The sequence below is a fragment of the Varroa destructor genome, unplaced genomic scaffold (assembly GCF_002443255.2).
Source record: "Varroa destructor unplaced genomic scaffold, Vdes_3.0 BEIS01000001.1, whole genome shotgun sequence".
Classification (NCBI taxonomy): domain Eukaryota; kingdom Metazoa; phylum Arthropoda; class Arachnida; order Mesostigmata; family Varroidae; genus Varroa; species Varroa destructor.
In genome coordinates, this window is record NW_019211454.1 from 38,407,811 (window position 1) to 38,431,401 (window position 23,591).

A 23,591-nucleotide genomic window follows, 5' to 3' on the forward strand; every position below is an offset into this window, starting at 1 on the left:
GGGATTAGAAAAAAAGGACCTGTTGGTTATTTTCATATGGATATGATGGTATCCAGATATGGTAAATTCATATGGATAGAAATGCATGCAAATGTGCGAGCGTATATATACTGTGCAGTCTGATGTACGATCTTATAAATCCAAATAGTACGTATAAGCACAGAAAAAAATGTATGATCCAGTATGCTAAATTGACGTATATTCATGTGTATACCCTTGAAACCTACCTACGCGTGCAGTGATGGGTCATGTTCATATGCGATTCGAATTGTGTCTGCTACGTTTATCGGTACTTACAATATGTCTCCTTGGCGAGCCGGGCAACTACTTCCCCCTTCAGTTTACTGTTCTTCTTGCCCATGTCAGCCAACGGCGATTGTATACTGGTGAAACGTTACGGCTGTTGATTCTACGTACTGTCGCTGCTGGGCTGATATTTCTGTTATTTCCTAGTCTACCAATCGTCGGCCCATTGGAGGTTGCTATTGCTGGCTTAATTAGCGTCACCTAGACAGTTAACCAATTACTAGAAGGCCAATTGTAGGTGATCGCGTTCGACAGCTCTGTCGAATAGAAACTATATTCGCTTTGTCCTGATTAGTAATAGCTGGCTGATACGCATCAGCTTTCCTAATGTATTTCTCTTTACACACTCACGCACGAACGAAGCACACGCTTGTATCACTAACCGGTAAGCTGGCATCGTACACAGGCATCGCTCATACTATATGTCTTGGTCGCGTGCTTGATGTTGGAATCGTTCTCTTCAGTGAAGAATCTTGGGTAGGTCGGCAGTTTCCTTGGGACCACGTTGCAACGCCTCAACCGGCCCGAGGTATGTAGTGTTCAGATACATATTTTTGCTTAGATCTACAAAACGAGAAAGGCGAAACATGATCCGACCTTCGTTTCGTACCGAGCACGCCTTCAACCGCGACAGACTGAATTCATCTTGATCTTTGATACCAAACGTATAGTCATGGGTAGAACCCCTGGCGCGTGTTCTAGGCTGGACAATTTTACGTAGGCGTTTGTTCTTAAAACTGAATAAAATTTTAGCTAGTCTTTCCCTTGTTTTTTACCTTTTCAGGTTTGCCTGATGGTATTGTTAGCTAGTTGGATTTATTCCGACTTGGCCTATCGGTTGATGAACAGGCAGTAGCGTTTGCTTCCGGTACCGGGAGTATCACTGGTTGCTTTAATTTTGCCACAGGTCCATCTAATCGAGCGGGTCTCCGTATTATGCGCTGATAACGGTAGGGTATAGATTACGGAGCGATGGATTTCTTTGTTCCGTCAAATAAATCGAATTTCTTCTTTGTCAACAGCCTCGGGCTTTTGTTGCAGCTGAGGGATACCTTACCGTAATGTCCTTTACCTGCTCGACTGAGTGAATTCGCGCCGTCGCGCAGATTTACAGCGTCGACGCTTGAGGCTAGTGGCAAAAATCATCTGTTAATAGTGAAACCGGCGGAGATAATTAATCGTAGGTATCAAGACAACGAATTGGTGGTCTCTATCAGTTGCTGCCGATACTACGGGATACCGCTGTGGTGAAATAACAGATATGTTGGGTTTGTTTGTTTGTTCAAATATTACTTTGCCATATTTGATTGTTTGTTTGGCTTTGTAGCTAATCGATTAGCTGTTTGCTCTAAGTCGCTTTCATGGGAATAACATTGCCGTTGGTCTAGATGTAGTTGGGTGGAAAATTCCCGCTAGTAATAGTGCAACAATGGATTGTTTGTTAGCCTGTGTTTAGGCTCGGTGGCTGTTGTCGAACAGCTGATTAAGGTGGATGGATGCCGCGACTACAGGGATGATGGTAGTTTTACTGGAAAATCGGTAGCTGGTCGGTCGATAAATTGGTGAATAAATATGTGAGTGGATTATCGCTTGCTTTGCATTTGTCTGTTGATTAATGGGCTCGTCGTAACTAAAGGAGACGACATGTTTGAAAGGATTCTCTAACTGATAAACAAAATCTCGACTGCTGTCGTTGCAATTGCTTGCTTTTCCTTATTTACTATTCTTATTTGTTACTTGCCCTTCGGCCTGAAGTATGACAGTGGTACAACCACGTCGTTCGGGGCGGGAAATATTATGTAGGCGATGGATAATGAGTGACTACTTGTTCGCAGAGTTTGCGGCTATTGAGTACTGGCGGCACTCGTCGCACGCTCGTTATTTGCTGTGTTTTGAGTGCTCATTAACTAGCAGAAATCTTCGTTGCTATTAAAACCAAAGTAGTGTAAAATCACACTTCATTCTGCTCGTCTGACAAGTTGACCATCTACTGCAGCGGATCAGCGTAATACTTGCACGATTACTCGATTGCATATGCGGCGAAACAGTGAATGGAAAGCCGGTGCATGAAGTGAACGTTAGATAACGCATATATGATAGAGGGCCGGAATCTGCGTTGAGTTCTCTAATCCCAGCTAATCCAAAGACGATAACGCTTTATCCCTCTGTATCCACAATATACAAATCGCGAATCGCGTTCCCGGACAACAACGTACCGAGTTGACGCTGCCGTCAGTTATAGTGGTTTTCCTTTAAGTTTTTCGGTTACAGCCACTCACACTTATATGTACGTGCACGATCACTGGACAGTGAAGAGAGACACACCAAATGGTAGCCACAGGCGGGAGAACGGTCAAAGCTGGATTTAGTAACAACAACTTGTCGTTCGACAGGACCACAAGAACAGCGACAACAACAGCAGCAGCAGCAATAACAACAACAACGAACCAGAAGGTAAGCAACCCGCTAAGTAGCTGCTACCGACTGGGTATCGTCTCGCTGCGCTATCTTCTATCTTTTTTTATCGCTTCTGCCCCTCGTCCGACCTGTACACTTCTTCCTGCCGGTGGCGACGAGAAGCACGTCTAACGCCGTACAAACGATGGGTGACAGGGAAATCGCGATTAATGTACGCGCGCCCTTACCACCTTAGTTCTAACGAAATACATACGAGGTTATTATGAGAATGAGGCATAAAGAGAAGCACAGGCACAGACACGCATCGGCTAACGTTATTCGCCTTCTGCTGAAACTTTACTGTTTATCATGATTAACCTATGAGATTCGATACTACGGATAATTATGCTTAACTTCCACTGTTTTCTTTCTTCTCCTACTTGTTCCTTGTATTGTTGCCAGTCTAGTAGTTTTGTTTCTTTGTCGTTACACGGACGCACTTACGGCAAACGAGGAACAAATCAACGACGCTGCGGTATATGTGTTCATATAGCACAAAAGCAAACCCCCCTGGACAGAACAGCTGTTATGATTGGGTTCTCCGGAGAGAATGCAACGGTGGGGGCGATGCGGGATTAACGCGCTGCCGCTCCACTTGCTGCCGCAGAAGTTGGACGACGCTTAATCGTCAAAACAATTCGCGCCGCAGTCCTCTTTGTCGTCGCCGTCGCCTTCGTCCTCGTCCTCGGAATCGGCTTCTGTCTGTCTTTCGCCCGTCACGTACGTCACTTAGCTCAGCCGAGGCTGTCGTTTGTTACAAAAAGAGAAAAAGAAAAACTTCTAGTAAACGCTAACCTTTCTTCTTGTTCGCGAAGGCACTTTCGACACGCGCAATTATCTACTCCTTCTATCACAATTATCTACTAACAATCGACCGTAATGTACCTGACACACACGTTGCCTTCCTATACAACATCGTACAAAATAAGGCTACAGGCTTATGACGCGCCTAACAACTACTCCAAATAATAATAACAACAATGACATTCACTTCACGATTATAATTACGGTGCTGTATCTCCCAATGTAATTGCTTCATAAACAAAGCATAGACCCTGACCTCGTTGCTGCGGACTAGGTTCAGGTCGAATTTCGGATACTAATGTCCCTGGCCTCTTCTGCTGCTGATCAAGAGCAGGAAAGTTGACTAACGTCAGATAAATGCTGCCAGTGTAACTGGTAACAACAACAACAATAACAACTCTGATACAGGTGGCGACACATGGTTACGGATGCAGGTAATGTAGTCATGAACAGTGGTCGCATGATCATTTCAAGAATCGAACCTTTACTATCCTTTCTCTGGAAGTCAAATTTTTCGTACCTGCAAAGTTGCAGCAGGAGAATCGTGAGACGTCTTGCTACCGTTACTATCGATAGGACAAAGCACAGCTGTTGGCGGCAGCAGGAGCGGACTTTGTCCTCGGTGTTGCCTTCTTGGTTCTTTTCTGTAGTATGGTTTCCTGTTTATGGCACTGCTGCAGAAAGGCTGAGCTCGCGCACGTACTTGAAACTGGACGGCAGAGAAGAGACAGGGGAACCCAGTAAAATTGCTATTACTGCTAATACCGTTTCTGTGGTTCAATAGGAGTTTGAGAAGGAAGAAGCACAAGAGTCAACAGGTCTTCGCCGCCGGAAGGCGCGTGGCGAGGCCGAACTCGCTGTTGCCGCTGTTGTTGTTGTTGTTGTTTCGAAAACTTTAGTTGCCAAAGCTGGGGTAGTAAGCCCCGTAGATTAGTTTGCCGCATTACTACTATCGCGTTTCCCACACTGGACACAGCCGCTGCTGCTATTACCTCGATAGCTTTCGAAGGCCGGCCCTACTACCACGGTCCGTTGACAAACCGTTAACTGATTCGAACTAGTGTTCTCGTAGTAGCCGTAGTAGACCGTCACTCGACGCACTCAACAGTCGCTGCTGTCGCAACCGTCTTCGTGGCTGCGGCTGACCGCGTCAGCAATTCCTACTTTTTGCGGTGCCATCTTTGTGGACTCCTCATGCCGTGTTGCAGCGAGACTAGCGTCACTTTGCTTGTCTTTGCGCTGGTGAACCTGCCGCATGCTTTGCACTCCCGCGCCTGTCGCCGGGGCTGATTGGTGGCCCCTGCCAACTCGTGTTCACCACAACAAGCCTACAATTGCCCTTTCCCTCTACTGGGAAAGAGAAGAGCACCAACGTTTGGCCGGCCGCTGCTATAAGCGTACTTGCACGACTATCAGCACTAGCTACCCCTCCCGCAGTTCATTCCGTCGGTTCCGAGTCTGTCCCGATACATGTAACGCACGCGTACGCTACAGCAGAGACCCCCAGATTATCTTCGCCGGTGCCCGCCAGGGACCGCCACCTTCCTGGTAGTCCAGACTGAGCAGCAAACAGGGTGCTAGCAGTATCTGTTCCTTTGGACCCCTGTAGGATAGTAGTTATCCGGAAAGGGACTCAATGACAGAAGCATCCAAGTCGAAATATAGCTAGTCATGTTGCGGCCGTCTATACGTGTGGCTGCGTGTCTACGCACGTGTGTGAACGAGAGCATCTGTATTTGGGAAACAGAAACTGATTCTAGTTGTGGACTGATAGTGAATAGACGAGCTCACGAAATGAAGGAAGCTTTGGAACGTGACGCGCGGGCGTCACGTAGGCACCTTCCGTAATAGAAACGGGATCTGAGGGTATAGCGCTGGTCAATAAGAACACAGGCCTTAATGGAACATTTGAAGGATAGAAAACGAAAAAAGTGCCCCCTGGGAGGCCTATATGGTTTCTGGTAGTCAAGTGAAGACGAGCTACCCTGTGGCATGAAGATCGCTCCGATGGAAAAGCATGTTCCCATCATAGTTGCTTCCACAGTTCAGCACATTCATACAACAGATATCTACATATATATATATAACTGCTAACTCTGCCTTAAACATGTTTTGCTAAAGGAAAGCTATGTATATTTTCCAGTCGTTAGTTAGACCATGAAGCCACAAAAGCAAGTTTGGAGGTCTATATTTATACTGTTAAGTCAATAGGATTTATTTCTTAGGAATCGAAGGCAAAGATCGTGGCACCGCGTTAGACAGGATACCAATCAAGCCCAACGACAGGTGACTGTCTTGTTGACCACACTCACCTCTGACGGCTGTTTTTCTAACCATTTTCCATACTTAAGTTATCAAATAGGACGTCTTTAACCGAAGTAATACATATTCTTGAAAACCGTGCCACGGATAAGTATGATACGCATGCTGCACAGAACAGATATACGCTGTGCGTGACTTACTACTGATTAAGTTGAATCTGAGCAGCGTAGAAAAGATACCAAAAATCCAGATGCAGACTACGTTGGTAGTCTTACAACTATATTCGAACGAATAGTTTACCACTTCTGTGTTTGGTAACTAATGCTGTGCAAAAATACCCTGTCAAGAGAAACCGGTCAACAGTTTGCCGTCGACAAGCCTAACTCTGACTGATGCTTTACGTTATGCGACGGTACTTATGGCTGGTGCTCAGCACGCCAAACAACGTCGAGTAGCGATAAAGATATTTACGTGCCTCCTGCCGAAAACGGTAAATTTGTAGATGTTATCCACGATACCATCTTGGTAAGCTGATTTTGTTCGGACTAGCCAGATTTTTGTCCAAGATACATAATTTGAATAAAATAAAAATTCATTATTTTAATTTATTTTGTATCGATTTTGTTCGGAAAATCCTTCCAAGTCAAATTAGCTTTCAGAACTCGACGAGACTGCAGAAATTCGAAAATCATATGTCCGCCATCTGTTTCGGATACCAGAGCTGTAATGGAAGGGGATTTTTCTCGAACAAAATTACGTTGTACATTTCTTATCTATGTAACCCTAGGGCCGTCTGTCAACTGTCCCCCATTTTTCTCTGCCCACTGAGAACTAGACCATCAAAATTACGCTGAGTTCAACCTTTGGTTCTCATTTTTCATGCCGTAAGATACAACAAACCACTGTTAGCAAACACCTGCGACATTTCGACGAGACGGACTTCTCTGATACGAGACACTGTCATCTGAAATGAATGCCAATCAACCTAATATTACATCGGTCAGATATTCTCTAACTAATACAGTTATAGTTCACAGATGATCTCCTCTGATTTGATCTGCTTCCATTGAAAGGTTGCCGAACATATTGTTCTACAATTGCTAACTGTTCAGCACGAGCCAGTCACCTAAAGCAAGCCTACCGCTATGCTGTTGATCTGATAAAACCAGTAAACGATCATTATAGGTGTCGTGTATATTCAATGAATTTAACGAAGTTTTTTTTTTTAGAAATGTTGAACTTCGCTTAATCACTAATAGGGCTTCGTAGTTCAAGTGCCCTTTTGGTAAAAAGTGTGTGTGTTGTTTGAATGCAATGCACCAGCTCTTGCCTCGAAGGCATCGGTAGAAGGCTCGTTGAAGTCGCGTATGTTTGTTATTAAAAAATAACGAAAGGTACGGTGCATATCATAAAATTGCTATACGTACTGAAAGGATCATACCATTAGCTGCTTGAATTGTAATCCATTTTGCAGTACAACGCAGTGTTACACATTCTATTTCGTCTTATGTTTGTTTTTCAAAAACAAGCAGAAGTTGTTGTTATAATCATTGTTTTCTGTTCCATGAGGACAGTCGCCACAAATCAAGACACAGGATTGTTCCAATTCTCTGAAAGTACAATAAAATTTATGTTTATAAAATTCTGTAGTCGACAACGTATGTCCAATAGCATCTAATTAATACGTAGCTTTTTTTTTTTATATTTGAAATTGGTTCTTAGTAACATTAAAAAATAAGGTGGATTTTTATGTCGTTCCTAATCGTTGCCATCTGAATTGACAGTATTGAATTTGGCCTCATTAAAATAACATGACTGACCACTTGGCAGAGTTCGGCTTACGCTGCCACCTTTCACAGATGGACGGCGTAGAAAGCAGACGCGGATACAACGATTTATAGATGCAGGATGCATAATAGCGCTCATTGCTTTTTTTTTTTTATATAAATAGATCTATTTTCACGATCTATATATAGTTTACGATCAATTTGCATGTCTCCTAATAAGCAGGACAACTAAAAGGATCAGATCCACTGACACAAGATTTTTGCATAAGTGGACTATCGAACATGCCGGCTAAACACCCACATATAACATAGTGTTCTACGTAGAAGAATTGTTTTTTTCACCAATAGATTTCGATAGGTTCGAAAAGAAATACCTGAAATTGATCTTTTTAACAATGAAGATGTCGGCCGAAGGCTGAGTCGGACAGCCGGTGTGTGTTAGGCTTTGGCCGATGCGAGCTGCGTACGTCTATTAGGTGTCGTTGTTCAAGCCTACCACGTCGCCAACTACAGCCCATGGTCAATGGCCTGACCCTGTTCTCGAGATATTGTGGGCGACATCGATAATTGCCCATCTCAATTCTGAAAACTGAATCAATACGCTGGCGAAGGATGGCCGCGAACAGTTAATACTACTCAAATGAAAATCTCGGAACTTAATACATCGTTGGATATTTAGTTCCATCATAAATTAAGCTCGGAATAATAGAAACGCATTTATAGGTGTGTAGAATGTACAGTAAATTCGAATCGCCTGAGCTCGATCCGTGCCATAAATATCCGCCATGGTAGTTCAGAGTTCGCTACGCATTTTGGGCTTGGCTGTCGTTTTGCGCCACGGTAGATTGCCTAGAAAAATTTGTTCGGGCTAGACGTGTAACTCTGCTCATCCAGTAACTTGAGCAAAGAGCGCAACAAAATGCAACGAGAAGAAACAAGCCATTGTAACTTCTTTGGACATCGCCAAAGTATCCGACAAGCCAGGGACGAGCAATCGTGACGCATCCGCAGACGAATAGCGCGACGCCAGTAGTAGGAACAAGATGATTTAGGCCGAAATCGTTGACCAACTGTACAGGAACTAGGGTAACTTTGGCGCCACAGGTACAGCCCACTACAAATGAAAGTACGATGAACACGACTGAGAGGGAGTTCGTCACCAAGAAAACCAGACAGATGGCCTGTTAAAGAAAAAAATAGATTTTAGCTATCAAATCTGTGGGCAAACTAAAACGAGACGAAAAAATTTCTATATGTTTAGATATTGCAGCACAGATAGGGATAATAAAGCCAGCAACGGACTGGCGTTAAGAATACCTATAAATATGAAAAATTTTTAAATCCCCTTGTAAGCCATATACTCATCCTTTAAAGCAACAATTAGCTTCCTTGGATAAAAAAAAAAAATAATAAAATTAAAACTAAATAGTAACTAATTAACAATTTAAATTGGGTATTTATATTATTATTATTAGCAACTGAAAGACATTAAAAGAAGCTCAAAGAAGAAAAAAAAAGAGATAATTCGTCCACTGATGCAAAACCAGTCATCTCACTCCGATTAGATTATAAACAAATCCAAAGAAAAGATTTTAATCTTTACAGAATATTATACTTGTGTGAGAACAGATTACGTATAGCAGCGTCACATCACAGAACGTTTTTAATAACGTCTGTGCAGCTTCTATCCAAAACGCACTCATATGAAACGAACGAAGCCGATACAATAGTATCTCAGCGTTGCTTTATTTTTTGTTTCTTGTTATACATACATACATACATACATACCTACTTCCCTAGGGTAAAATGCACGATGTCAATACAAACTGTAGTAGTACAGACCTCAACCGTGTAGCTAAAAGCCAGAGCACTCTGCCATGAAATTAAGTTAGCATCTATAGCGATGCCAGAGACGAATCTTGCTAGCAGGTCGCCGCAACAGTACGTTGGCAGGACATACAGGGCCGATGATTCGGGGATACCTGCAAATATTTTATATAGTTATGCTGCCGTAGTAATTGATCAATATCGAACTGTTTAGATATTTCTATATATCTGGAATGTAATCATATGGTATTTTAACTCCATATTAATGGAACCTTGTTCAAGCGCTTTCGAAACGGCGCAAGGCTCCAAGTCTTCTTATAATCGTAACTACGTAGCACCTAAGGCTCACACGGACCAGGAGGTGAACGTTAAGCTGAGCCTGTTCTGTTGTATAGTATTCCAAATAGTCAATATATATATACAATGGCATGTATATTACACACTTTACCAGTACACTGCACGCGTGCAGCTGCAAGGCTGTGCACATGCAATAGCGAAAATAAGTCTATAGTAGAGAAGCCGTTTACCTATATTTAGCGCGTGATCGTACGCAAGGAGCAAGAACAAATTCATTACGTTGTAGGTTATCGTCACCGAAATTACATGCACGATGAAACGTGGGGTGAGCATGTAAGGGTGCTGACGCGTCGAAGAGGCTGTCATACTGCGTCTAGAACGAGGGGAAGAGATCTCGTCTGAGGCAAATCGTTCTTTTTCGGCGTCCATTATATCACCAGCTTCAACTAAAAACCACAAGGATTATTAGCAGTTGTATACATAGTCACTCTGTTACAAAGTACAGTTTCATTGTTCTTAAATCCTTTAGAAAACATTTTTCTGAATCTGGAACTTTTTTCTCCGATTTTTGGACGAAGCAGTTTTTTTTATATAAATAGGGACACTTCTGTTCTGGGGTGAATGGCAACTTGTGATCGCTTAGAAATTTACCTTCGGTAGAAAGATTTCTGTTAACTCTTCCGGAAGTTTCGCACTGTGGGGAATACCACCGAGGTGTCCGGAGACCCAACGAGAACGGGACGGCCCCTAGGCCAAATACTCCGGTGATCAGGAGGGCATTGCGAACACCATAGGACGTAATAAGAGCCTGCATCGCATTCGGCGCAAAAATTGTCGCTCCGGTCGATATAGTGGACGTCACCGCGTTTGCAGCTGTTCTAAATTCCAAGACACGATATCATGTTAAGGTATTAGAGTAGGTAAAATCGAATCAAATTTTTGCTGTGAGGATGATAAAGAAATATAAACACAATATGAGACATCAAATAGCAGGATCGAATGATTTTTTGATATTGTTATCTGCGTGCATCAGGAGCGACAGTATTTCACGCCTGGAAACCTGTCACAAAAAAAGTTGCTCCACTTTGAGTATTTACATTTCTTAAGCACTCAGAACAAAATTCGGAAGCGCTCTAGCTGACTTTCTTTAACTTCAGGGTTATCCAGAAGGTGTCATTAAACTAAGAAAGTTCGGTAATATCAAAGGCAGATCTCTGTGCAATATATCTTTAATCTGCTTAATCCACCGCAAGATTATATAGCTTCCTGAATAACCTGTTTCTCTATAATAAGATCATAGAAGAAGAAGAAGAAGACTTAAGTTACGATTCCCATTTAAAATGATTCCTCAACGTGTTATTACCTTCTTTTTTTAAAGTGCTGCATGAGTAAGAGCGTGGAAAATACGTAAATGGCTGCGAGGCAGAAACCGTGGAAAGCAAGAACGATTGATATATGGGTCAGGTTTTTAGCGAAGTAACTCAACATTAGTGATATGGAACTGGCAAGGCAGGACAGAGGAAGCAGGGCCGACACTGGTATGACACGTTGAAGTAACTGAAGCGCTGGACCTATGTCGTGACAAGATCGATTTTTAATTATAAAACCGTTATAATGATCATAACAGAGTCTCTACTGTTCGTTGATACGACATTTAGGTGTTTTAGGAATTTTGCGCTCAAATGAATAGGCTTACTGTCTGAAGGACTTGACGATACTGTAATTTTGCTATCCTACTAGATTCAAATTAATTGAAGAGTTATTTAGCAAACCTGCTAGCCCTAGGCATAGTGCGTACGGTTATGTGAAAGCGTAATTCCTTTCTCGAGCGAATAACAATGATATGATGTCTTAAAACAGAGAGGTAGCGTTGATGAATAATAGACTCACCGCAAATTTGAGAAGAAGCGGTAAGTAAAGTCAGAGGCCAGGAAGCCTCGTGGCGAGAGAACTGCCACTCCGATAGAAGACCGACAAAGGTAACGCCCATAGTCTTCAGCGAGAAAAGAACGGGAATTTGCGTGAGTCCCGCTAGACACGCAGCGGCCCACGAACGGCATGAGTCTGGCCCTTGGAATCGCATTTTGAGGTAGGGCGGACGTTTAGATAGATAAACAGACAGTCCTGAATCACAGTCTGGCGTCGGACGATTTTTGTACCAATAAATTCTGAAAATAGTCAAGAAAGGTGACACAGGACGGCCACACTATAAATCTTACTATAGTACAGGCTGTAAACATTCAATGTAGCAATGCAACATCGTAAAATTCCAATCAAGGACGCAACCATAAAAACCTATTCTCAGTTTTGAGTAACACTGCCATGGGATCTGTAGCGTTCATCAGTACTTCAATCATTGGTTGAAAACCTATTAAACAAGCCGCAAAGTGGCTGGACAAGAAAGAAGCGAATTGTTTAGGATGAAGAAGAAGAAGAAACCGATAGAGAGAAGGATATGTGCGCAAACTTTGAAAATACGCAGCAGATGTTTCGAGAAGCTTAGTTAAAAGTTACCACTTCCGCAAATCAGGAATCGGCGGCGAACATAAATCCATCGGATCGGTGTAGATATAGGGGAGCCGTGTTTGTTTAAGTACGTAAGGTCTGAACGCGTCAGATCACACAGAAACATAAATACATCAGATCGAATAATTGAAGTACCCAAAGAGGACTTTTGATCAAGTAGCTCGTACGCCTCGAAAATCAGAAACTTTACGTACGATTCTCGTCGTTCGCATCTCCTGTGCTTTCTAAGTAGTCAACGTTTGGCGGACTCTATTGACTTCATTGGCGGACTAATGATCCTCTTTTGCTTGACGAATAGTGATTGATGGAAGCTGGCAAACGGCTATATTGAAGAAGCTGCATAATACTTGCTGTTTATGTCTTGCAGCTAAACGTCAAGGATTACTTAGATTGATTTAAAAGCGGTCCGCTCTTACGCACGTAAAGTGACTGTCGTTGCTAGCCATAAGATAAATCATCTAATTTGAACAGCTATCGCGAGTTCCTCTCGGCAAGTTTCACTGTTGCACAATGAGTCAGTAACTTCGGCGTTCCGCTTTCATTCACCAAAGCAATATTCGTAACAGGAAAGCTTTTCCACCGTATTTTCAAATGTTATAACTATTTATATAATCAACAATTGATGTCAGTTTGCTCGTTTTCTTTTACATTTTGAGCACGGCTACTGCGAATCTGAATTTTTCAAGTATGAGACACGTATGTATGACGCTGGTCGATAGATCGACTCTTATGATACGGTAAAAGCGCGAGGCGAGACCATGTTCCCTTACTTGGGATTCGCTGGCTAAGTCTACGTCATTCATCGCATTCGTGAGAAAGGCATATCGGCGAGACTCTCTAGCCTCTCAATATGTAGCTAGCCACGTTCGGTCTGCTAACTAATACATACTTGACAAGTACACAGTTTCTAAATAAAGACCTAAGGGAACAGCGTTTCAAATGTACTGCCACGATATTCCGGCTCGCCTGACGCAAGTTACCGAATTAAAACAGGTACTTCTATCCGAAATGACGTTGTCTGCAAAGGTCCTAGTTGTTCTGTGTGTATGGTCACTTGCACCGATATGCGTCGCAGTAAATGATTTTTTAAAATTTGGCGACTTGGCCCAGATACGTTGCTTGGACATGCAATGCGCCAAGTCAAATCTTCACAGTTGTATAGATAACTCAAGCAGCATGAATATATATATATGTATATATATATATATATATAAGACCTCCGTAAGCCGAGATCAGATTTTTGTCGATTTTTACTGGTCATTTTCGAAATAATCGCGACGCTCTCCATTCACAATATCAGCAGCTCAAAAGTTAGCAGAACATAAAGCAAAAATAGGCAAGGCTATGGCTGTCTGTGCCTTATAAGCTCACTTAGTTATTGCTTATATTCAAGAAAAGTCTTGTTTCTAGCTCAAGTATATATATATATATATATATATATATATATATATATATATATATATATATATATGTATATCCGTTTGTAGATACACGGAAATATCAATGAAGGCCGCCATTGTGCTTATCTCGGTTCATCAAGAAGAACCAGCCCCCGATTTCAATCCATCTACAGTTGCATACGACGCCAGCAGTTTTCTTGACCATCACCAGTATAGCAGCTCTTACGAGGGTTGGCGACGACAAGCACATATTATATTCAATATATGGTATTTATTAGCTTGATTTTCACGCATTTTTTCCTTCGGTCTTTTTCATCTTCTCGTGGTACCGTCTTCTATTTTTTGCTATAGCAATGTCTATTTTACGCAGCTAGCTATTAGTTTAATAGAAATTATCATTTAACAGAAGATTTAAGTTGGAATATAACAATGATGCCATGAGCTAGCCTCTCTTAGTATTGTCAAGTTTGAATCGTTTGTTCGGCCGGCTTACACAAAAAAATAGCCATTTCTTCTTATACTTTTCCCCTTGTTTGCCATCGGTGGTTGATCATTACCACCTGTTATCAGCGCCGCGTCCATTGATACATTTGTAACGTGTGGCTGTCGCTCAAATTATCACCACTGTTGTTGCTATAAGCAATAGTTTTCCAACGACAAATCACTATTATTTTCCAATTACTCATATACCACGCCGTTATTACTTCCTGCTATACTCGGGTCCGTATTCACACGAAAAAAGTCAGCGTCAAAAATGGTCGAACACGTAAACGAATGTCACAATCGCCGTCTGCCTAAAGCGTTAGTAATGTTTCTATTGCAATTGTCGTAAAATTAAATTTCATCCTTGTGAATATTCCATTTCCACGAACCGCGCAGCGAAAAAACAGTGACACGTACGCATGTGTCGTTTTCGACGACTCACGCACGGGCGCGAACAGGACGTTCAGACTATTGCATGCGTACGTAAATTATAAGCCACTGTGGAAAACTGCAACGAGTCCTTCGCAGCCATCTTTCTTTTTACAGCTTTCCGTTATACGTGCAGAACGTTAAGGTTCTACTCGGCGGCGACAATGCTTTATAGAAAGATTTAACTGAACGTTCAGTCTGTTGGGAAAGTGGTCGTGTCAATCGGAATAGTCAAGCAAAGGCAAGACACGTGATTGACCACGTAATGATGACAAATTGTCAATCTACCGCCAGTAATTATATAGAAAGCAAATAGCAGCGGGAGGAAAACCCATACATACATACACACAGCTAGAAGTAGAAGCCAGAGACGGGGCATAAATCATTTGTTTTTCGGGCGAAAATACACGACTAGAAAAGGTTGAAGACTGCTTGTTGGACCAACTGTGAACTGATAACGACAGAGTAAAACATCAATGTTCAACCCAGGGATCGAAACATGGATTGGCTACAAGTAGATACCGGTATTTATCTATACGTTAGAACAATGAAACGCGACATGAATGCCGTAGAAAACACCTGGCCAAGAGTAAATGAAATATTTCGTGGAGAAGCGAAGAGCAGGAGTCAGTGATACAGGAACTACTGATAATCTAATGCAGCCAGTATACGATCCATTACCTACTTACTTTTAACTGGTTGAGGATGGTCGCTGCTAGATGTCACTTCCGATATCGCCACTAATTACGCACTCATAAGCGCGCCTGCCATTGTATAGTTAGACACACGTAACTGCTATCTAATAGAAAAGCAGAAAACACAGCTGATACAAATGAACTTGTTAGCAGGCCGTTTAACTAAATACAATTTGCTGGCTGGAAATAAACGCTGGGCGTAATGGAAGTCAACGTACAATATAACACTTGAAACAGTCTAGATAGACATACGACGTACCGTACCAGTGGAAACTTGAAACATTTATATAGCTGTCCAATATATACGGCTAGATAATGCCACGTATTACATCGCACCTGGGTTGCCCCCGAAAACCGCTGTACGCCAACCAAAAAGGCTGGCGTCACTTTGCCGTCAAAATACATGGGCAGGGCATTGGACGATTCGGGATAAAGCGCCCATCTATAAACTGCTTCTCAATATCGTATTCCAATCAATCCGCTCAGGGGCAGTGAATCACAGTAAGTTCAGTAGTCACTTTTCACAGGGAGATATTTCATTTATTAAACCATAGTTTTTTTTTTTTTCACGATTATACCTAGAATTCCGATTATTTCCGCTGTTACGGCACTTAACTGTTTCAGTTTATGTGTATGAGCTGACCTTCTGGACCGTTTTATATATTCAGTAAATGCCTTTCTGTCACCAAGTTCTTCAGACCAAAATCGCCGCAGGTTCACCGCTTTGTCTGTACTAACGATGATCTGGGCAATTGTTGGAAGGTTTCAAAACATCGCAGTTTTCCGCAAAAGCTCCGCATTAGTACATTACTAGCATACATATCAAGGTTATAGCTGAATTTTCCTAGATAAGCATTTGCTGGAAGCAAAAGCCGACGTTTTTATAAACAAAAATGAAGTATCGTATTTATTTGAACAATACAAAAACGTGACCCAAAATACGTCTTAGTCAATTGGCATTTTTTTTTCTGTCGTTTTTTTTTATGTGTACTTATATATATATGACGGATAATGTTTGCAATAGCCGTGAGAAACGTGAGACATTTAGTGAAAATAACACGAAAAACCACATTGCATGCAAGACACATGCGGAACTCCCAAAAAAAATGGCTCCCAAAGATGTTCCTTATCTAGCTATATCTTATTTTTGTTCAACTCAGATTTAATTGAACGAACTAAGTTTATCTCTAGCTTATCGCGCTATGTGGTAGTGTTAGACGTATCTACGGACATCATTATCAAAACTGGCGCATGGAGCGCGTCAAGCACCAGCCAGGCCTTACGGAACAGTTACTTACGTAGCGTGCTACACATTCGATTTGCAGTTAACAAGTTGATTATGCATTCAACGAGTACGCCAACTTCTAAGTTGCATGTTCTGTAGTCGAGTAGATTTAGCTTGCTCAAAGCCGCAGTGGCATTTAATTTTAATTGCGGAATAAATGGATACCTTACAACAATATCTTTATTCAGGCCGAGTACGAAGTTCAAGGTCAACAAACATTTAGCTTACATCAAAATAACTTTTGTCAGGCGACACGTACGATGAATTCTTTAGGACGGCAAAGACTCGTAGCGACTTCGACCCCACGCACTGTCAAATCTCACAACGCACCATGAGACGTAGAAGAGCAGCTATACACATACGCTGTTAACAGAATTGTTTTTTTGGCACGATGCAGTCCTGCCGGCATAATCTGTTATAGCTGCGATTCGTATGCGAACGCTATTCTATGTTAACCTACTGGTCATCTCGTCTCACGAGACTAAGGTTCCCCTTACCTGTGTTAGACAGAGAGGCACTTAGCTTATCTTTCAGTGCTCGCCTGCTTTATTCCGTGTCATGCAAGTTTCATGACGCAGGCAAGCTTACGATGGCCTGCTATAAGAGCGCCAGAAATAGATGATCGAACATGCACCGTTTAATCATAACAATTCCTTTTGAAAAAAAAGTAATTACCTAGATAGGCGTTACGATATGGGTGGCCGGAGCTCGGTAACTCTTAGGTTCTCTTGGTGGTTGAGAATATTTAACAAAGTCAACGCAGTTATGTGCCCGTCAAGTGTTAGAGGATGGAGAGCTTCGGCCCATATAGCCAAGAGGCCGAGAGCTGCGCGTTTTGGCTGATGTGTTGTAAAGGACAAGCAAAACCTAGTGACAACGATCGCGCTGTGGTTTTAGCCAGTTCCAGTTTCTTAAATGTTAATTGCGGGTAGTAAAATAACCGACTGGACGCGATTGCATTCAACGTAGACTGTTGCAAGATAGGATAACTGCATATGTCTTCGTGAGAGGTTAGTGGGTAACGTATTTGCCTCCTAATCTTAGAGACACGTCACGGTCCGGGTTCGAACCCGGGCGTGTAGGCAGAGTTCGTTTCGTGGTGAAAGCGAGCGAGCGAGCGAGCCAGCCAACCAGCCAGCCAGCCGTTTGACGCCTAACGGCGGCACCGGACGCAAAAATCAAAACATGTCGTTATTTATGCAAACGGGGTATTTCTAATGCATTAATATAATGATCATACGGTACAAAGCATTTGTTATCTTGAGCGAGAAGTACTCTCGTCTTGTCGAGCCAGAACGGCTTCGAATCCTACGCTTATCCACCAATACGTATCGCCGTCCCTGTACCCTAGACAACAGCAGCAGCGGCGGCGGCGGCGGCTTCGTAGCAGCCAGTACACCGTTACGATATGCCCAGGTGAGCTGGTCGACTAGCGCGAGCTGCATACTATAATTACGAGCTGTTGTCACGTTATAGGCCGATTTTCATCATCTTCTGACAAAGGTAGGATTAAGGAAGGACGAATGGCGCGCTAGAAGCAGTGTCTTTCGGGCAGGCGATATCACGCATATGGCTATCAAAGTTTCACACTATTCTCTCGTAAGCGTACACTGAAGGTAACCGACACCTAGGTACGAACTTGTTCGGGTGCAGACCTAAGTGACGAAACACCCAGGCCGAAACAAGTGACTGCTATGAACCTCATAGATTGAAAGCAAAGCGCCGGTGTTACTGAATCCATTAATTAAGCATCATCAAACGATTTTATTTAGCGCAAAATCTCGAAGCCGTTTAGGATATCAACGACCTCCTAATGATATCGCTGAAAAGATTAGGTTTTTTTAGAAGGCACAGAGCCGTTATCGTGTGATTACACCTACTCTATAGACGCTACGTTCTATAACTATTAGAAGTACGTTTTTGCTGGCTCCGATTCGACTATGGATAGTAATCTTTTAGTAGTCCAGGGTGAGTTATGTACTATTTTTTTCCGCGTAAATTGTACAGCAGACATGTGAGTTTGCGCCAAACTGACGCAAGTAAACGCGTACTAATTGTATCCTAGATCACGGTCGTACTATGTTGCGTACCTTTGCATATTATAAGCATTTTGTATGCACTAGCTTCATTGATTTCTTTTAGGGAAAGCATTGTAAAGACTGTTGACCTAATTTTCTTTGTAAAACTGGTCAAGAAACTACTCCAATTCGACTAATCTACGATTCCGGGCCTACTTTATTTCTCCAGCTATGAATAAACCACACTTGAAGAAATACGACCGCTGCTTTTTGCTGGCACGACACGTGTTTCTTCGTTACAACTTTTGTGTAGCGTGTGTTGATGACGGTACTTGAACTAATGACCCTAGATTCTTCTAAGCAGATTGTATGTGTGTGGCAAAATACGTACTTTCCCCAGAATCATCTATATTTAATAGCCATCAATTGACGTTGTCTCTGAAAGCCAATCAGGGTTGAAGTCTGGTGAGCGTTACCGCCAATTTTAAATTCGGGTTGTTCTTGAGATTCTAAGCAATAAGCCCGACTATACGGTAGCATAAAACTAGAGGGAATCGGCCAGACTAGGGCTAACCAGTATTCGAACGCGTTGGCCTCAACGCCTCGCCCCCTAATTTGTCATAATCGTATATAGCATTTCGGGTGATAAAAAACAGCCGCACTTATGGCATTATTTTATGCCCAGAAAGCTGCGAAATAATTCCGGAACACCTTTGCCCGTCTACGGGGAAAGTTTTGCCATTGTGAGAACTGCAGAAAAGAGGCTTGCCTTGTTTAAAAACAGCGTCTTCGACATTAAAGAGCATAATCCACTCGGCTCTTTCAAGTACCGTTGAGTTGCTTCCAGAAATACAGTTGCTGATCGAGCCTATACCTCTTAACTACAGCGCTTTCTCCCCACCCGGAGCACATGTCACCGATTGCGTTCGTAGCCTTTTGGGCTCCCTAGAAAAAGATGGCACAAAAAATTCACTTCTTTTTTTCCTACCTATCTAAGTCGATCTGAAACAATGATTATTATAACAACAATAACATACCGAGTCAAATGATGAGTTTTAAGCAGCGTATGAGGCAAAGGAAACTCTTTTAGATCGCGTCACCAGCGGACAAATCGGCAAATACATATCGTAACAAAGTAAAGCGAACCTACTTATACTTAGCTTAGTACTAGTTCATTGTCGTTATATGCTTGGCCGCATAAAGCGGAGAGAATCTTGAGCTTCTATTAAAGCTGCTTATCTTACAAAAAAAAAAAGAAGAAACATTATTTAGAGATTTATTGATAACAACCGCTTTAGTATTTTCCATTGTAAGTGCTCAATGGGGCAGCGAATTTGATTTAAGGGCTCTTGATGTTTGTTGTATAGTCTTAATCGACGGTGTTGTATACTTATATCAACAACGTCTTTCCGTCGTACGGCGCTAAATTTTCAGTCGCTTTTAGTTGACAACAGCCTGAAAAGCCACAAATCTAACGAATTCCGTTTCACAAGCACATCAAAATGTTAATGAAAGAACCATTAAGTGCATAATAGTATACCTCGCTCGTAATAGTTGAGAATATTCATTTACAAGGGCAGCTGAGCAAGTTCTTCTCAAGGTCCGTGGCCAGTCAAGCCTCCACTGTTATCGAGTCTTCAGCGCTATGGACCAGCGTAACCCTTTGCGGACTGAAATCCGCACGTTCAGTTCAATATATTTCTTTAGCAATGTCTCAAAACTTTTTTTTTTTAGTTGAAACAGATAGTCAGGTGTTACCTGCCAACACCGTGTACAAATCGTCTCTTATTCTTGCCCGCTTGTTTCTTTCTAACATCCCTCGCTAGCTTTGTATTACTTGTAATTCGGTGGTAGCTGTTCATAAACACCGCGGTTTATGATGCTTGATTGCTACGTTAATCTCGACTCAGGACGGCCTATGCCCATAAAGGGGTACATATATTGGGTTTGAAAATTTCTAGATTATCGATTGAATATAATATCTGGGCGAATGGTACAGAAAAAAAATTTGTTCGAAAGTAAAAACGGCATAGGAACAAATTCTAATATATTAAAATGTGCAGTAAAGGCAATGGAGACCGGGAAAATACGATTAATCTCACGCTTGATTCTCCTTTAAACCTCACAGACACCTGTTAAAACTGTCATTTAGGTAAACCGAGGATTTTCAATCATTTGGGTTTGCAACCAATTGAAAAGGACTACGAAAACCGAGTCCGAAATTAAACAACATTATTAGACCTCTAGTATTAATTAAAGTTCGAGTTTTCGTGCATTACAGTAACGCTTGTTTGAAAATGATAATTTTGTCTTTTACTCAATCATTTAATCAGGCACATATATAGTTAAATCTAGAAAAAAAAAGCCTTTGAAGCGCAGGCATAGCAGAAAATAGTTGATCATAATTACGTCTTTGAAAGTACTTGTTACGTCCTTGGGTGGCAAGCTCCTGACCTCTAGCTTTTTGGGTGTGGCAAATAGAGCTGAAAGAACTGCTTTTTTACAGTCCGAACCTTCGACCCTACAAAGCGGTAACAAGATGATTTTGGTTTCTTGCTTCTATAGGACGTATTTAATAGTTATTTCACCATGGGTTCGCCTTTTTGACGATTGTTTAAGTGAATCGTCAAGGAATAACATTAGAAGCCGGATTCGTTTTAATTTTGTCATTTGACTAGTTGATCCTGACCGGTATCTAAATAGCTACAAAATAGCTATTAATGAACTTCAACCACCCAAGGACTAACTGAACGAAAATCCCCCATAACGGCCTACGATAAATCTTAGTTTTGACTTGAAGAAATAGTTCTATCTAAGTCAAAAAGCACACACACACACAAAATACATATTGGGGTGACGATAAATTTATTGACGCAACTTACAACCTAATCATCGAAGACTGATTTCAGAGAACTCCTACGAAATATAGTGTTCTCTAATTCCGGCCAACCCGTAAACAGCTTCATCTAGATCTCCCTTCGCGACAGCTAAGCGATGCATTTTATTCAAATGGAACCGTCTCCTCAACAGGTCGTCGAAATGGGTCAATATTGCGTCTGAGTTATACAAGGCATAGACGCCACTTAACTGTCCTGAACCCCTCATCGCGATTTCTGATGCTGCAGGAAAAAAGCGGTCCTCTAGAAATTTTGTTGGATGTTTTATGGACGTACATAACGTAGAAGCAGGGTTTGATCCGCAAATCTTGGCCACGTTCTTTTGCAATTCGTCAGACGCTCGAATCGCAACGAAGGTGCTGCGACTATGTCTCGGCGTAGGACATTTCGGCGTAAAACACTCCACCTGCGAATCTTTCGTGGGTTGAGTTATCATCGAGCTCACTACGAACTTTCGTTGACCCTCGGCCATCGTCTTGGAGAAAGTTGCTAGGTCACAACCGCTGTCAGATTTGAGCTTCAGCGATGAGAGAATCGAGTCTATGTGTAGAGACAGGACAGCTCCGCCCGTGAACGCACTTAGGTCTAGTGGAATCGTACTTCGCCGAAGGTTTCTTCCAATTCCGTCCGTCGTAACAGCCAACGGAAGGATCAAATCGGCCATTTCGTGCATTTTATGATAGCCCAAAACTGCATTCATAGACCGATAGGCCGCCGACTTCTCATCGCCAGGAACATCAAAGAGGCCCCAGATCACAGAAGTCTTGCCACGATAAGCGTCTGCAAGGTGGTCTAGGCACTTGCTCGTAAATCCTGTAACCAAAAATATTGATATTATTATTTACTCTTTGTTTTGTGGATTCGAATTGTGCGCTCGTTAACCGTTACGTAGTTGCACATTTATTTAGACTGTTTCGTTCTTAGATATTTATGAGGCTTTTTAACTTAAACGGGCGAAGTGCTCTTACCATAAGTTCCTGTTTCAATTATCCAAAGTATTCAACACCGCATTTGTGCATAGGCAGTTCAGATTCAATCACTTTAGAGAAAGCCTATCGGGCGACAATGATAGACTACTTCTGCATAACATAAACTGACATATGATTACAAAGCCAGGTTTCAGTGTCTGTAGATTTCGGTATTATTCAGTATGCCGTATTGTGCTGTAACGCATAAGGAGGCGGAATCTGAATAGTTGCTACTGAGTGCGCGTTTGTTACTTAATCACTCGTATAGGGCTCTAGATTCTTTATGATCTAAAAAAGAACTAGGAAGAATCGTAGCTAGAATTCTCAAGACTTGCCACCTTTCGAGAACAAGCGCCCACTCGTTCTTCTAGATGACGCATGCACTTAGAGCTACCCGTAGAGGAAACAATCTTTTCCATAATAGAAGTTTATCAATCCTTTGTATATCTAATAATATCGTATTAAACAAGTGTAGGTTTACTAATCTGAATATAAGTAAGAGAAGTCCTGTGAGCATCTGCCTGTGCTTCGAGCTGGATCTTCGTAATATGCATAGAAACGGTACACGTACTCGATAAGACTTGATTGTTCAGCTGAACCATTTTACCTATTATACTAGGCTAGGGCACAACACAACCTGTATGTCGTACAACGCACTGCTACCATAACAAAAGACTGTAAACCAACCCGAATAGCTTTTAGCACGCTCTGTGTATTACGAACCTGAAAAGCCGTTAGCTGCATCAGCAATTATGTTGAATCCTAATAAGCGATCACAATTCTCAGCAAACCATCTTATTCGATCCTCAAACTCTTCACCTTCGAACGACCAAAGTTCATCGCCCTGACTATATATATCGAATGGCTGTTGGGGGTTGTCGACATCAAACCGATTGCTCACCAACACCTGTAGAATACATGAAAAAAAATGAATATATATATAGTAACGCGTCTATAATTATGGTTACTTCACAAACGCTACCCCCCCCCCCCCTAAGATGAACCCGAGGTCAGACACTAACTCAAAAAAGTCGTTTTCTTTGTGTAGGACGTATTTCTAACACATTGTTCAAGGTGGACCTAAATCTACGTTACATAATATAGCGCGCATTTAACAAGAACACATGTTTGAATCAGGGAGACCTACTAG

The 23,591-nt window shown here is 42.1% G+C and overlaps 3 protein-coding genes across 25 annotated transcripts in view; 1 reads left to right on the forward strand and 2 right to left on the reverse strand.

The window, feature by feature from the left end:
- The window catches only part of LOC111245216 (frequenin-1-like), a 148,982-nt gene extending 131,625 nt beyond the window's left edge, over positions 1–17,357 (reverse strand). Inside the window, exons 1-9 of one of the 20 annotated variants that reach the window (XR_015322314.1) lie at positions 16,818–17,011; positions 15,268–15,377; positions 11,631–11,908; positions 11,104–11,311; positions 10,392–10,618; positions 9,971–10,186; positions 9,459–9,598; positions 7,991–8,797; positions 6,404–7,439 (exon numbers count right to left, since the gene is read on the reverse strand). Coding sequence is in view for 1 of the 20 variants with exons in the window: in XM_086981724.1 (XP_086837850.1) it covers positions 298–361 (64 nt within the window). In the remaining 19 variants the exon portion in view is untranslated. Of the gene's footprint in view, positions 1–297; positions 3,508–4,087; positions 7,440–7,990; positions 8,798–9,458; positions 9,599–9,970; positions 10,187–10,391; positions 10,619–11,103; positions 11,312–11,630; positions 11,947–12,460; positions 13,632–15,267; positions 15,402–16,571; positions 16,760–16,786; positions 17,012–17,233 lie in introns of those variants that run through there. The other 19 variants (XR_015322313.1, XR_015322312.1, XR_015322311.1 and 16 more) reach the window with 19 other exon arrangements.
- Positions 17,062–23,591, forward strand: part of LOC111243410 (zinc finger X-chromosomal protein-like) — a 54,781-nt gene continuing 48,251 nt past the window's right edge. Inside the window, exon 1 of one of the 3 annotated variants that reach the window (XR_015322383.1) lies at positions 17,062–17,225. The gene's annotated coding sequence lies outside the window, so the exon portion shown is untranslated. Of the gene's footprint in view, positions 17,226–17,428; positions 17,569–23,591 lie in introns of those variants that run through there. The other 2 variants (XM_086981782.1, XR_015322377.1) reach the window with 2 other exon arrangements.
- mst (misato mitochondrial distribution and morphology regulator) overlaps positions 21,419–23,591 on the reverse strand; it is a 57,015-nt gene continuing 54,842 nt past the window's right edge. For both annotated transcript variants that reach the window (XM_022788899.2, XM_022788890.2), the window contains exons 5-6: positions 23,165–23,348; positions 21,419–22,286 (exon numbers count right to left, since the gene is read on the reverse strand). In XM_022788899.2, the coding sequence (XP_022644634.1) occupies positions 21,493–22,286; positions 23,165–23,348 (978 nt within the window). In that variant the 3' untranslated portion in view covers positions 21,419–21,492. The remainder of the gene's footprint in view (positions 22,287–23,164; positions 23,349–23,591) is intronic.